This window comes from Malus domestica, chromosome 11 (assembly GCF_042453785.1).
Source record: "Malus domestica chromosome 11, GDT2T_hap1".
Lineage (NCBI taxonomy): Eukaryota > Viridiplantae > Streptophyta > Magnoliopsida > Rosales > Rosaceae > Malus > Malus domestica.
Window position 1 is genome coordinate 21,323,097 of NC_091671.1, and position 15,166 is coordinate 21,338,262.

The 15,166-nt window shown below is 36.2% G+C and overlaps 1 protein-coding gene and 1 long non-coding RNA gene across 2 annotated transcripts in view; both read left to right on the forward strand.

Annotated features, from left to right (window-relative positions):
- Positions 1-15,166, forward strand: part of LOC139189297 (uncharacterized) — a 69,344-nt gene that overhangs the window by 29,446 nt on the left and 24,732 nt on the right. The gene's annotated exons all lie outside the window — the stretch shown is intronic.
- Positions 4,321-7,271, forward strand: LOC103413114 (zeaxanthin epoxidase, chloroplastic). The gene is made up of 5 exons (XM_008351605.4): positions 4,321-4,918; positions 5,161-5,225; positions 5,342-5,402; positions 6,269-6,415; positions 7,027-7,271. Exons 1-5 carry the CDS (start codon positions 4,642-4,644, stop codon positions 7,146-7,148), a joined length of 672 nt encoding a protein of 223 aa, XP_008349827.1. The 5' UTR covers positions 4,321-4,641; the 3' UTR covers positions 7,149-7,271.

Genomic DNA, 15,166 nt, shown 5'->3' on the forward strand with positions numbered 1-15,166 from the left:
TAATTTCAACGATCCAACCGTCAAACTTGTTTCTATATGCTTCAAAATCGTATATGCCAAAAATCGCAAAAAAAAAACTTTCAAACACCAAGTAACGGGACAAAACTTTTCGACGGTTACCAACGAAAAATCAAGATTTAACGGTTATTTTAACTCCGATTTTGATTATTTTTTATTGTTAGACACCTTGACCCTATATGAATACAATGAATGCATTCGATCTTCAATTTAAAATATTTACACTAGTGGATACCACAAAATCTTATGTTATACTTAATGAAAGTATAAATAAACTCTAAGTGTTAATGAATCTATCGTTTTGATGGAATACGCATTCTACGAAACTAATTTCAACGATCCAACCGTCAAACTTCTTTGTATATGCTCAAGATTGCATACCTAAAAAATCGAAAAAGGCAAACCTTCAGAGATCAAGTAACGGGACAAAACTTTTCGACGGTCATCAAAATACCACAAAATCTTATGTTATACTTAATGAAAGTATGAATAAACTCTTAAGTGTTAGTGAATCTGTGGTTTTGATGGGATACACATTCTATGAAACTAATTTCAACAATCCAACCGTCACACTTGTTTGTATATGCTTCAATATCGCATACGCCAAAATTCGCAAAAAACAAACGTTCAGAGATCAAGTAACGGGACAAAACTTTTCGACGGTTATCAATGAAAAATCACGATTTAACGGTTATTTTAACTTCGATTTTGATGATTTTTTTATAGCTACACTCTTTGACCCTATATGAATCAATCTTCAATTTAAAATATTTACTCTAGTGGATACCACAAAATCTTATGTTATACTTAATGAAAGTATGAATAAACTTGTAAGTGTTAGTGAATCTATCGTTTTATTGGGATACGCATTCTACGAAGCTAATTTCAACGATCCAACCGTCAAACTTGTTTGTATATGCTTCAAGATGGCATACACCAAAAATCGCAAAAAAAAAATATATTCAGAGATCAAGTAATGAGACAAAACGTTTCGACAGTTATCAACGAAAAATCACGATTTAATGGTTATTTTGACTCCGATTTTGATGATTTTTTTTCAGCTACACTCCTTGACCCTATATGAATACAATGAATGAATTCGATCTTCAATTTAAAATATTTACACTAGTGGATATCACAAAATCTTATGTTATACGTAATGAAAATATAAATAAAGTCTAATTGAAAGTATAAATAAAGTTTAATTGTTAATTATCTATATAAATAAAGTATAAATAAACTCCGATTTTGATGATTTTTTTATTGCTACACTCATTGACCCTATATGAATTCGATCTTCAATTTAAAATATTTACACTAGTGGATACCACAAAATCTTATGTTATACTTAATGAAAGTATGAATAAACTCGTAAGTGTTAGTGAATCTATCGTTTTGATGGGATACGCATTCTATGAACTAATTTCAACGATCCAACCGTCAAACTTGTTTTTATATGCTTCAAGATCGCATTCGCCAAAAATTGCAAAAAACAAATATTCAGAGATCAAGTAACAGGACAAAACTTTTTGACTGTTATCAATGAAAAATCACGATTTAACGGTTATTTTAACTCCGATTTTGATGATTTTTTTACAGCTACGGTCCTTGACCCTATATGAATACAATGTATGAATTCAATCTTCAATTTAAAATATTTACAATAGTGGTCTTATGTTATACTTAATGAAAGTATAAATAAACTCTAAGTGTCAGTGAATCTATCGTTTTTATTGGATACGTATTCTACGAAACTAATTTCAACGATCCAACCGTTAAACTTGTTTGTATTTGCTTTAAAATCGCAAATGCCAAAAATTGCAATAAAAAAACATTCAGAGATCAAGTAACGGGACAAAACTTTTCGACAGTTATCAACGAAAAATCACAATTTAACAATTATTTTAACTCTGATTTTGATGATTTTTTTTATAGCTACACTCCTTGACCCTATATGAATATAATGAATGAATTCGATCTTCAATTTAAAATATTTACACTAATGGATACCACAAAATCTTATGTTATACTTAATGAAAGTATGAATAAACTTGTAAGTGTTAGTGAATCTATCGTTTTGTTGGGATACGCATTCTACGAAGCTAATTTCAACGATCCAACCGTCAAACATTTTTTGTATATGCTTCAAGATGGCATACGCCAAAAATCGCAAAAAAAAATTTATTCAGAGATCAAGTAACGGTACAAAACTTTTTGACTGTTATCAACGAAAAATCATGATTTAACGGTTATTTTGACTCCGATTTTGATGATTTTTTACAGCTACACTCCTTGACCCTATATGAATACAATGAATGAATTCAATCTTCGATTTAAAATATTTACATGTTATACTTAATGAAAGTATGAATAAACTCTTAAGTGTTAGTGAATTTATCGTTTTGATGGGATACGCATTCTACAAAACTAATTTCGACGATCTAAACGTCAAACTTATTTGTATATGCTTCAAGATCGCATACGCAAAAAATCGGAAAAAATAAACATTCAAACATCAAGTAATGGGACAAAACTTTTCGACGGTTATCAACGAAAAATCATGATTTAACTGTTATTTTAACTCTGATTTTGATGACTTTTTTACAGCTACACTCCTTGACTGTATATGAATACAATGAATGAATTCGATCTTCAATTTAAAATATTTACACTAGTGGATACCACAAAATCTTATGTCATGATGATCAATGAAATTGAGGATTTTGTAAAAGGAATAACATGCAAGCTTTGAGTTCCATTGGCAAGGTTTAAACTTTTGAGATAGGATTCAGAACCTTGTAAACAAAAACTCTTTCATTTTGCATATCCTTGCACTTTTAATATTTTGTATTAGACTAGTAGTGTATGAATATTTGTTTATTAGGCTCTTATTTTCGAATGTAGATGTAGTACTTAAACGACAAATGTGTTTTAATGTTTTGAAGTAATATTTATGTGGCAATGTGTGGTTTGTGCAAATTTAAGAAAAAAAAAAAATTCTTAACGGATCATAACGAGTCAGGTCACTTTACCCGTTGGGTAAAGTAACGGGTAAAGTGACCCGACATGTTAATGACCCATTAAGATAACGGATGTGATACGACATGGCCCGTTAAGATGATAGTTGTTACACGAAAACGACACAAACACGACAGACACGACCCATTTGCCAGGCCTGAGTGTTAGGGTGACATGATTGTACAACAACAACAACAACAACAACAACAAAGCCTTTTCCCATATATGAATCCTAGAACTGCATTGCGCTCGGTTCTGTGTCATGTCCTCCGTTAGATCCAAGTACTCTAAGTCTTTTCTTAGAGTCTCTTCCAAAGTTTTCCTAGGTCTTTCTCTACCCCTTCGGCCCTGGATCTCTGTCCTGTAGTCACATCTTCTAACCGGAGCGTCAGTAGGTCTTCTTTGCACATGTCCAAACCACCGTAACCGATTTTCTCTCATCTTTCCTTCAATTTCGGCTACTCCTACTTTACCTCGGATATCCTTATTCCTAATCTTATCCTTTCTTGTGTGCTCACACATCCAATGAAGCATCCTCATCTCCACTACACCCATTTTATGTACGTGCTGATGTTTCACCGCCCAACATTCCGCGCCATACAGCATCACCGACCTTATTGCCGTCCTATAAAATTTTCCCTTGAGTTTCAGTGGCATACGGCGGTCACACAACATGTCGGATGCACTCTTCCATTTCAACCATCCAGCTTGTATTCTATGGTGACATGACTGTAAGGTTTAAAAAAAAAACAAAAAAACAAAAAGTTGTTTGTTCGAAATTACTTTAATGCCACCATTTTTTTCTTTTCTCACATATTTTTTTTTAAGTTAGATATTCAAGGTTATAATTGTAATTTCAATGAGTTTTGGTTGACAAAGTGAGTTTTATTAATATGTAGTTTAGATAAATAAGTGTCTATTGATACTTAAAAACACATTATTATATTGGAATACATATATTGCAAAATAAAATGACATATAAATTATAAAGTATTAGAACATATTAAAAACATGGGGAACAAACATGTAGTGAATGTTCATCTAAATATTTAACAAACCTCACATTTTATTGAAAAATTAAAATGTAAAATGAAAGTTATTGATTTTCTGTCTAAGTTAGAGTGGCGACCTAGGTGGGTTTAGGTGGGCTAGACGGATGCCTAAACGGGTCTAGTTGCACTTTCTTATTTCAAACGCCTAGAGACTATTAGGCGGTAACCAGCCGCCTAGCGCCTAGGCGGGGCTTACGCGATGTTAGGTGCGGATTTTTAGAACAATGAGTGTGAGAAAATTGGAGTATTGGTCTTTGAATTTTAGTCGACTTGGAGCTTTGATCCATAAGTTAAAATCCTGTGAACTTGTCACAACGATCTTTTAGGGTAACTTTATTCGACCTTTCATCCCTTGAGACTTGTTCAATAGGGCCAAAGGTCAGAGCCGTATTTGTTTGGGTAAGGGTGAAGATATTGTTATCCAAATCTTTGTCAAAGCATTAAATGGTTGCCACATACTCAAATCCATGTCCAAGTGGTTTTCTAGTTTCTTTTTCTTGTTTGGTTTCAGGATGTGAGTGCTGTGCTGCCATAGAAACTGCAGAAAAAAGAAATGGAAGTCAGTGCTCACTGCCACTGCTACAAGTCTCTTGTTCTTCCCAAGCTTCCTCCTCATGCAGCTCATGCTGCTCTGAGTCACGTTGTTGCTTTTCGGCAGCGCTCCTCCAGTATTAATAGTACAAGTCCACAGCTCCTCCGACTCCAACGCCAACGCCAACCGCTACTTTTTAGTATCAAACCAAAATCAAAAAACCACCGAACAATTTATGCCGCCTCCTCTTCCTCCTCGGTTCAGACTCCACCAGATAAATGGCTTCTGGAGCCCGTTGGTACGTATATATATGCCCACTTCTGTCTCATTATTTCTTAATTTCATATGTGGTTAACTTGTGTAGAAAATCTACCCAGTTATATATTCGAATTTTGAAACTTGTTAATTTCAACAGGGCTCAATATATATGTGTGTATGTATTACAGTTCCGGCATTTACTCAGATCTGTTTCTTGTTAGTTTTTCATTTTTGGATGAAGGAGTGACTATTTCTTCTTAATTTCCTACCTAACACTAACAGGCGATGGAGATTCAAGGCATATAGGTTTCAAGGTTCCGATGCCAAATGCATTTGAAATTTCTTCTGTAAGTTGTTTTTTATTCATGTTTTCTTTTTAGTTAGTTGTACATTATGTATGTATTGATTCTTAAGTTCAAGTATTGAAATAGTTGACTGCTTGCTTGTTTCGGTTCTAATCTAGAATGAGGTGACTGTTGGCCGCCTCCCGGAAAAAGCTGATATGGTGATTCCAGTTGCAACAGGTACCTAGTAATAGTATTACACACAATAATCGTATTTCCAAATTCTTCTCAGAAAGGTGGTTGAATTATATCAGGAGTATGACTAGTATGTGTAGTTCATTCAGTACATATATTGATCAATCTGCAGAGATAAATTAACCTAGCTAGGTTGCTGCTACTGTTAGACCGTGATTCCACGCATTCTTGTCATTTGTTCTGATCACATCCCATCCCATTCTGATCATAATTTGGTTTACTACATCACTTAATTAAAGTTAACATTTCACCTTGGCTATAGTATAGGCTGTAGCTAGGAACTTGGTCTCGATGTATCCATGCCACCATTGATGACATTGACTGCCGTGGAGTACACCGATACATACATGTGTCTAGGGTTTAGTAATCCTACCCTGAATCTGAATAAGTTCTCGCCCAGGAATATATATGTGGAGGGTTTTTTGATACCTCGTACTCGAACTTTAAGCTAGAAGTAGAGGAGCATCCATGTCTTAGTATAAATAAGCAAAAGATGCTTTCAAAGTGGATTCTGTAGGGAAATTAATGTGCAGAACAAAGCAATGGCATTGTCACCGAGACATTAAACATTCATTCATTCCGCGGTAAAAATTAAGATGGCAGTAATCTTTTTTCTTTAGAGGGTTTAAAATTAATTTTGGTTTCTTTTTTTCTTTAGACATTTAGTTCTTTGATATTACCTTTAAGCTGATATGTGAACCAACTTTCTCTAAATCAATGGAGGCAATAAGTTACCATCCGGAAAGCATTGAGTTAATATTTCCGCAATTCCGGATATTCTTCAGTTCTTTGAAGTTTAAGATGAAGTAATATTCATTGGTTCATGTTTGTGTTGCTCTCCGGGTTTACAGTATCTGGCGTGCATGCTCGCATCCAAAAGAAAGAAGGGAAGCTATTAGTAACAGATTTGGACAGCACAAATGGGACGTTCATTGACGACAAACGGTTGAGCGCAGGAGTAGTTGCCACAGTACCACCTGGGTCTTGTCTTACGTTTGGTATATACATTAACCTTTTTTTCTTCTTTCTTTATCTTCTCTGTTTTGATTTTGGAAACTTATACATATGCTCATATCAAATGAGGCACGCAGAACACAAGATTTCTGATCTGAGTGTAGGTAGAGAAAAGAAATCAGTAAAGTCTGTACAAATCAGTTGTTGAATCGTGGATTGTATGTAGTGTTGGTAATTTTGAAGTCGAAGAAATTAAATCTTTGCTGAAGGCTGGGGCAGGGTGAGATTCCGACACAATGCAGGGAACAATGGGTTTGTCTTTCCCTATCAATCACCTCAGAAGTTATCAACAAACCTTAAAACTCTCATACAATACAATACACAGACGTAACAGATTTACACACAGAATTACTCTATAAAATTTATTTTTCCTTCTTTTCTTTGTTATTTTCATGGATTGATAGAAGTTGGAGGAAATAAGAAACCTAGTATCGGGGTGAAGATCGACTGTCTGATTTTTTTGTCTTTCTTTTGGCCTTCTTGCTTAAAATTTACCTAGTTGAAATGGTGTTACGTAAATTGTATATTGCTAGTGTTTTCTGTTGGCAAACGGAATTGTTCAAGTTTTGATGTTGAACTGCCTAATTTGTTGCAGGAGATGAGCACTTGGCTGTGTTTCGCGTCTCAAAACTGGAGAATGTGGAAGCTGCAAGCAATCCAGATCCTTCTCAAGATAAAGTAGAGACTGATATCCCAATTGAAAGTACAAGAAGTTGAAATATATACAAGATATCTTTGTAAGGCATATATAAATGAACAAGTTACTACAAATAGCTTGGAAATAATGTTCTCATATGGAAATAAATCTCCATGAAATAATCTAAAGAGAGCTTTACTAAATTTTGATTCACTGTAGAGTTTTGTTTTTTAATTTTTCTAATTTTTATTTTTTGGAAGTAAATAAAAAAAAAAAAAAAAGACTTACTAGGAGGATCCTGATATCGAATCCTAAGGTCATCTGTATACAACCCTCCGCTCAAAACATTTTCTAGATATATATGATATAAAACCATTCAACAATTGCCAACCAAAAACTGTGCTTGCTTTGCCATGCAACAAATATATAATGTGTGATACACACAGAAATCTACATGTTCGATTAGCAAGGTAAGTGATGGATTGCTTTGGTGGTTAAGGCTTTGCTCTTCAACCCAATGCGTTCTAGGTTTAAACTATTCCCCTTCCTTTAGTGTAGATTGTTAACGTTCAAAATTGAGAGATCAACAAAGGACTAGTATGGTCAACCCTTGAAAATGGGTTGCTCGCTTGCGAATCCTTATCATGATCTAAGATTGTAGGTTATTCCTAACGGAGGCACTGATCCACTAGAAAATCAGATATATATTTGTTTTTAACTACAGTAGCTCTCAAGGATAGTGTTATTCAATTCTATTCTTGTGGATCAGACCCCTTATAAGGAGTACTCATCTCCATTACATAGGCCCTGATTGCGCCAGAAAAGTCTTGGGCTTTTAATTCTCTCACCGCCCCATTAATAAATGGGCTTCACATTGGTCTACAAGCGACTTCTCCACTATCTGAGCAATACGTGAAAAAAAGTGATATCATTGCAAGGCTACTTGCTTGGTTTTCCAAGTCGATACCTTTCAAGTGCAGCGCTCGTTAGAGGGTGGTTGGAAAGCACTTAAGCCAATTGCTAGGTCTGACAAGTGTCGTTTCATAGACTTTCTTCTTCATTGGTGGTCCACATGTGGCTTGGAGTTGATGTTTGGATAAACCTGTCTTTAGAGCTTCGCGCTCTAAAGTTGTCAGGCTTACCAACTGGCTTGAGCAGTTGCAAAAGTATTTTAAGCTTAGTGCTCGTTCCTTTTTGTCAGTAGACAATCCAGGGCCTTGGGTGGTCATCAGTGACTGTAGTTATTTTTCAATTGAAGTAGTGCTCTGTTTACTAAATCTCTTGGTGCAAGAGCCCTGTTTCTTTATCTTTCATCACTTTGTGGAGTCCCTCAAGGCCCATCTTTGAGGTTTAGACAACTATCCATTATTTTAATGAGTCTAAAAGCACCTTCCATTTACAATTCCCCCAACTCATTGTTCAAGGGTTTCTTCTTGGGCATAGAGTTGTCACTGCCGATCGGGGCCTTATTTAGAATAATGTAAAGTTGTTGTTTCTTTTTTTTTTCTTTTTTCTTTTGGTAGTGCTTAGCTCTCTGGTTTCCTTCATGTTCAAAGCGCCCAGCACCCGATTATACAAAATGCTTCTAAACGTCCAACTCCTTGCATGATGGAAAATGAGGCGGTCTGGCATTCTAGTGCATGCATAGCATGTGTTGGCTTTCTGATGGGAAGAAATTAAAGCGTTGCATTGAATGCATAGTGGGTAGGAGTGATGTCGTGGGATGTGAAGTCAATCTTATAGTTGACAAATAAGAATGAGATAAGCTCCTTACAAATGTAAAGTACTTTATGGAAGAGCTTGTTAGGATGGCTTGGTAAGCAAGTAACTAGTTATGTGTTTCAAATTGATGCAAGTGGTCTGCCCCATGTCAGCATATTGTGGTTTTATCACTTCTTTTTTCAATAGTCAAGATCGAGAGTTTCTAGGGTATAAACAACCATTCTCAAGAAGCTCCCTTCTTTTAATTTAGGCGGTCTTTTCTTCGAATCTACATAATATGGGCATGGTTGACAACTTTATACTATTTGTGTTGCATATGCTTTCATAGTAGGATAAAAGTACTCTAATCTGACAGCCTTGGCTCTGAGCGTTCGGCTACTGAGTGGTCGCCACAAAACTCCATCATGATTTTTTGAGGACATTGTCCCCTTTATCAAGTGTTATGCACCATAGATAGAGCACAGACTCCTTTTTGTAGAGTTTTCTATTGATAATCGTGTACCTAGCCACTTGGAATCTTAGGCGTCAAGACTCTAACTAGTTACCTGGAAGAAACCCATAAACCACATATTTGAGTGTGGAGTCATCCAATTGTCTATCTCGTTAACCTCTATTATTCGAACATCTGGGTCTCAATATGCTCAGTTTATCCAAGTGCTTGATAGGTATTGATTGTTTAATATCATGATAGGAGCATATTTGTGTGACTTAGTTAGCTTGTTTTCTTGCATTTACATAGCTAGTTTATACTTATTAGAGTGTTTAAGCTATTTTAGTATGTTTTCAGGTTCAAATGACAAAGTTGGCAAGAAAGTGCAATTTGGAGCAATTTGGAGCAGTTTTGGGCCAAGAATGGATAGCACATGCATGGAGCAAGGTGGATGGACATTTTTGAAGTTCAAGAGGCTAGGAATATGCTGATGAGATGAAGAAAATAAAGTCAAGACAAAGAAGATAAGGAATCAGCTAAAAGGAAGGAACATTATCTTAACCAACCTTATCTTATCTAATCCAAACTAACCTTATCTTATCTTATCCTATCCTAATCTTATCCTACCTAATTCCAGCTGCAAGGGGGACTCCTTATCACATTAGAATACCTAATATCTGATTCTAGAAGCCCTTAAACAATGCAAATAACCTAATCCCTTTTCCCCTAGAAATCTGACGAATTTAATCCCTTCTCTTCTAGAAGTTTGCCGTGCCCTATCCTTGTCCTCCGAGGATTGGTGCCGTGAACCCTACCCTATATAAACCTATTTTTGCCGCAGCTTTGAGGGAGATTTTAGAGAGAGATTTTAGAGAGAGGGTTTTAGAGAGAAATTCAGAGAAGCAAAATTAAAAGTGTGCCGTGCTTGCAAGGGGAGGAGGAGCCGAATCTGCCATTGCTGGAGTGTCTCAGAGTTCTTTCTACCCTTATTTGATTTCAATGTTTAATTTCAATTGTCTTTGTTTAATTGCAAACATGTGGAACTAATTTCGTTTTAGTTAGAGGTGAATTGAAAGCCATGAACATTGTGATATGAATTGATTACATCCAGTTATGATTTCATAAATCGTGAATGCAATTTACTTATTTGTTTGATTGATAACTTGTTCTTGTGTGTTGATCAAGGAGGCCTACTTAGTTTGCATGCATGAATTTGATGCTAGGATATAAGGGAATTTCACCTAATCATTATGAACTTATATTCAAAAGTAGTAAAAGTCACTAGTCATGATTGTGTTAAGTGAATTCTTGGCAAGAGTATCATGCGATTCATAGTTATGAATGCCTTGTCAATGCTTATGATTTTCATAGAACTTAATCATCTTTGATATGTATCTCTATCATGCTGTTCATATAGGGAACTTGATAGAATAATTTGGTTGCGTTGCTGAGTCCAATTCAATGAATTTAGAAAAATCTGAAAGTTAATTTGTGCTTCTCACGATTAATTTGGGGCATTGTCATTCATGGTTTATAGGAAGAATAACTAGAAATCGATTTGTATGCATGTGTGTCATGTGTGGAGAATGACCCTCTAACTAGCCTTACAACCCTAAAAACATCCAATTTCGTATTACCTTTAGTTTGTTTCTGCAAGTACTTAGTTCTAGTCTTAAATTCGTTAAAAACCACTCCCCCCTTTATATTTCGTGTTTTTAGTTAGAATTGTCCAGATTGGTTGCTTTTCATTGTTTTGAGTCTTTTTAGTTTAATTTTTGTCCAAATCACCCTCTAGTTCTTGTTTTGAGTCAATTTGATTTAGTTTTGTGTTATTTGAGTTAGTTTAGCTTGTTTTGAGTTGTTTGAGTCTAGTTTTCAGTTTTTAGGTTTAATTTGTGTTGATTAGCATCCCTAACTAATCCCCGGCCTAGAACGATCCCTACTTACGCGTACTACAACTATCTTAATAGGGTTTAATTTGTGTGTTAGTTTTTACCACATCATATCACCCTTGGACGTTGATACTAACCTTACAAGGTTGTCCGCTTATGCACTTTCTGTCCTCGGGATTTGGGTGATGGTGCATCCCATGTACTCTTTGACCAATGCTATTGCCGCTTCGACATAAGCAGTCATGGCTACATCTCAGTACTAGAACTCTTCAAAACACTAATAAAACACCAATTGGACAGATTCTAACCCAAAGACACGACATATAAATGGGGGAGTTGGTTTTTGACGAATTTAAGACCCAAACTAAACAGATTTAAGACTCTAAATAACTTTGGACGAAATTGGTGATTTAATGGGTGAATGGCTAGTTAGAGGGTCCTTCTCCACACATGACACATATGCATACAAATCAATTTTCAGTTATTCTTCCTATAAACCATGAATGACAATGCCCTAAGTTAACCGTGAACTGCACAAATTAACCTTCAGATTTTCCTAAATTCATTGAATTAGACTCAGCGACGCAACCAAATTATTCTTATCAAGTTCCCTACATGAACTGCATAATAGAGATACATATCAAAGATCATTAAGTTCTATGAAAATCATAAGCATTGACAAGGCATTCGTAACTATGAATTGCATGATACTCCTGCCAAGAATTCACTTAACACAATCATGACTAGTGACTTTTACTACTTGTGAATATAAGTTCATAACGATTAGGTGAAATTCCCTTATATTCTAGCATTAAATCCCTGCAAGCAAACTAAATGTGCACCCTTAATCAACACACAAGAATAAGTTATCAATCAAACAGATAAGTAAATTGCATTCACAATTCATGGAATCATAACTGGATGTAATCAATTCATATCACATACATGTTTATGGCTTTGAATTCACCTCTAACTAAAACGAAATAGTTCCTCATGTTGGCAATTAAACAAAGACAATTAAATTTAAACATTGAAAACAAAGATAGAATACACCTAGAAACGCTCCAACAATCCAACATCTTGAATGGCAAGCACGGCTCCAGGTGGTTCATTCTTCTCCTTCCTTGCACAGCTGCGGCACAATGGGGATGTATGTATATGAGGGATGTATGGCACGAAATTGTGATGGAAGGTGGGTGATTTCTGAGTGCTTTGGCACTATATATTTATAGGGAAAATAGAAGGCACTGCAAGGTTGTGTAGGAGGGGAATTAGGACTCCAAATCATCAAGGAATAAGGATTCTTCAATTTCATATTCCAGGGAGGAAAATGATTGGTCTTTGCTGCAGGAAACATCACTTCTAGAAGGGCTAGGTGCGGCACCAATCTAGGACATGTGATAGGGCTTCTAGAACCATGTTTTTAGGTGATCTAATATGAAATTGATTCCCCCTTGCAGTTGGAATTAAGGTAAGATAAGATTAGGATAAGATAAGATAAGATAAGGTTAGTTTGGTTTTGGATAATGTTCCTTTTTTTTAGCTGATTCCTTATCTTCTTTGTCTTGACTTTTTTTTCTTCATCTCTTCAGCATATTCCTAGCCTTTTGAACTTCAAAAACGTCCATCCAAAGTGCTCCAAGCATGTGATATCCATTCTTGGCCCAAAACTGCTCTAAAATGCTCCAAATTGCACTTTCTTGCCAACTTTGTCATTTAGACCTACAAACACACGAAAATAGATTAAAACACTACAATAAGTAGAAACTAGCTATGAAAATGCAAGAAAACAAGCTAACTAAGTCGCATAAATATGCTCCTATCAGGTCTGTACGACAGGGTTGTGCACCAAACTTGGATCCAAGGTGAGCGTGCGGTGCGGGAGGTGAACATCACGTGAAGGACTGTGCTCTGGCCACGGGTGGGAGCACTAACACTGGGGTGTAGGTTTATGAGCTCTAAATGCATCTCAGCATAATCATACACATTACAATCACTACCATCAATATATACTCACCTGAAGCTTACCTAAGCGTTCGCAGCATCACGTAACAATATGCATAACTATACTAATGCATATTCTAAAATGTAAAGCATATATATGTATATATATAAAATCAAAAGCCCACTCACTGGTACGTGGTAGGGTCGTAGCCCCCGTGTCTTGCCTGACTGCGCTCGTCCTCCGGAAACATCTCACCTATATGTGAAACAACTATTTTAACGTTAATTTAAGCACATAACCAAAACTATGTAATAACTTCTCATACGTTGCTCAACTGAGGTGTTTGAATATACCATTGTGGCCTTCTCAACACCACGAACATTCCCATACTTTCAGAAAAAATTTCTGATGTCTCACACGCCCTCACGCGTCAGCTACGTGCAGACACGTGACTGGCACAAGGACGGAATCTTTAACGCCGTTAAAGAATATTCCACTAAATAATAGAATATTTCGTTAAATATACTTGACGCCGTTAGGTATATTTCGTCAAAATTGATGTTATATTCGCCTTCTTCTCCGGTGGTTCATCGGATTCCGTCGCCGCCCACCGTCTGTGTCACCGGAAACTGGAAAATCTTTAAACCTTAATATCTTCTTCATTTTTCAACCAAATTTCATGAAATTTATACCAAAATGAAGCCTTAAATGAGTAAAACACGTTCTTGCCACTTTGAAGTCCTAAAACTCACGAAAAATAGTCGGAGAATTCCTCGATAGTCCGGTCAAAATTGCAACTTGAGGAACTAACTTATTCCGACGTCCAAAACCTTCCAAAACTTCTTTATGATCTTTGTTAAGTTGTTTTAAGACTCCCTTGAGCTTTAAAACTCCGTGAAACGCCCACGATCACGTCGGAGTAGCAGAGCACCTAGCCGGAGCTCATTAGTTCCTAAGTTCCCGAGTTCCTAAGGTCCTTTCTTTAAACTAATGGTATGACTGTGTTCCTGGACTTGCAAGGAATTCAAAAATGGCTTCCACTAACTCGATCTGTGTAGGATGAAGCTGGTCAAGTGTATGGATGTACGGACGAGGGAAGGATCGAGAGAGAGGGTGAAGGTATATACGTGCGTGTACATGTGTGCATGTGGTCCGGATTGGGTGTATATAAAAAAATGTTAAGTCCTAATTGGGCTACCAAGTTTAGGGCTAAAATTAATCCAAAACAATCCCATTTCCAATTGGATCCAAGGAAATAGGAAGTGAAGTAATTAGTCCATTTTCTTAGCTCACTTATACATTCACAACACATCATTTCAAGGGTAAAATCGTCATTTCCACATTTTCGAAGACAAGATATATTTTAATTCGGGACGGGTCGTCACAACCTACCCCTTAAGGAAATTTCATCCCCAAAATTTCGTACAATAATATAACAAACCATTAATATCCATAAAACAGGCGTGGATACATATCTATCATACGATCATCCGTCTCTCAGGTTGCTTCCTCTACTGAATGGTTCCTCCGTAAAACTTTCACTAAACGCACAGTTTTATTCCTCAGAACCTTATCCTTCCAATCCAAAATCGTCATTGGCTCCTCGTCATAAGTCAAATGAAGATTAATTTCCAGTGGTTGAGGAGGTATCACGTGTGATGGATCAGAGACATAATGGCGAAGCATAGAAACATGAAAAACATCATGCACCTTAGATAACTCAAGAGCACACGATCAATTAAAATGGTTTGACCTAAAAATAGCAAGTAAAGCTTCTTCCCGATTTTCCACTCCTAACTTCACTCCAGTGGATCTCAAATACGTGAGAAGGGGAACACAACAAGCATATAAGGCATTAAGTCTGCCTTGAAATTTCCTACTAAGCCCGTCTGCCACCACATTTGCACGACTAGGGTGATACTCAATTGTGCAATCATAATCGCTGAGCAATTTTATCCACCTCCGCTGGCGAAGATTAAGATCTCTCTGAGTGAAAAGATACTAAAGACTTTTAGGATCCGTGAAAATCTTACATATTTCTCCATAAAGATAATGTCTCCAAATCTTCAAGGCAAATACAATGGCTGCTAACTCAAGATCATGAGTAGG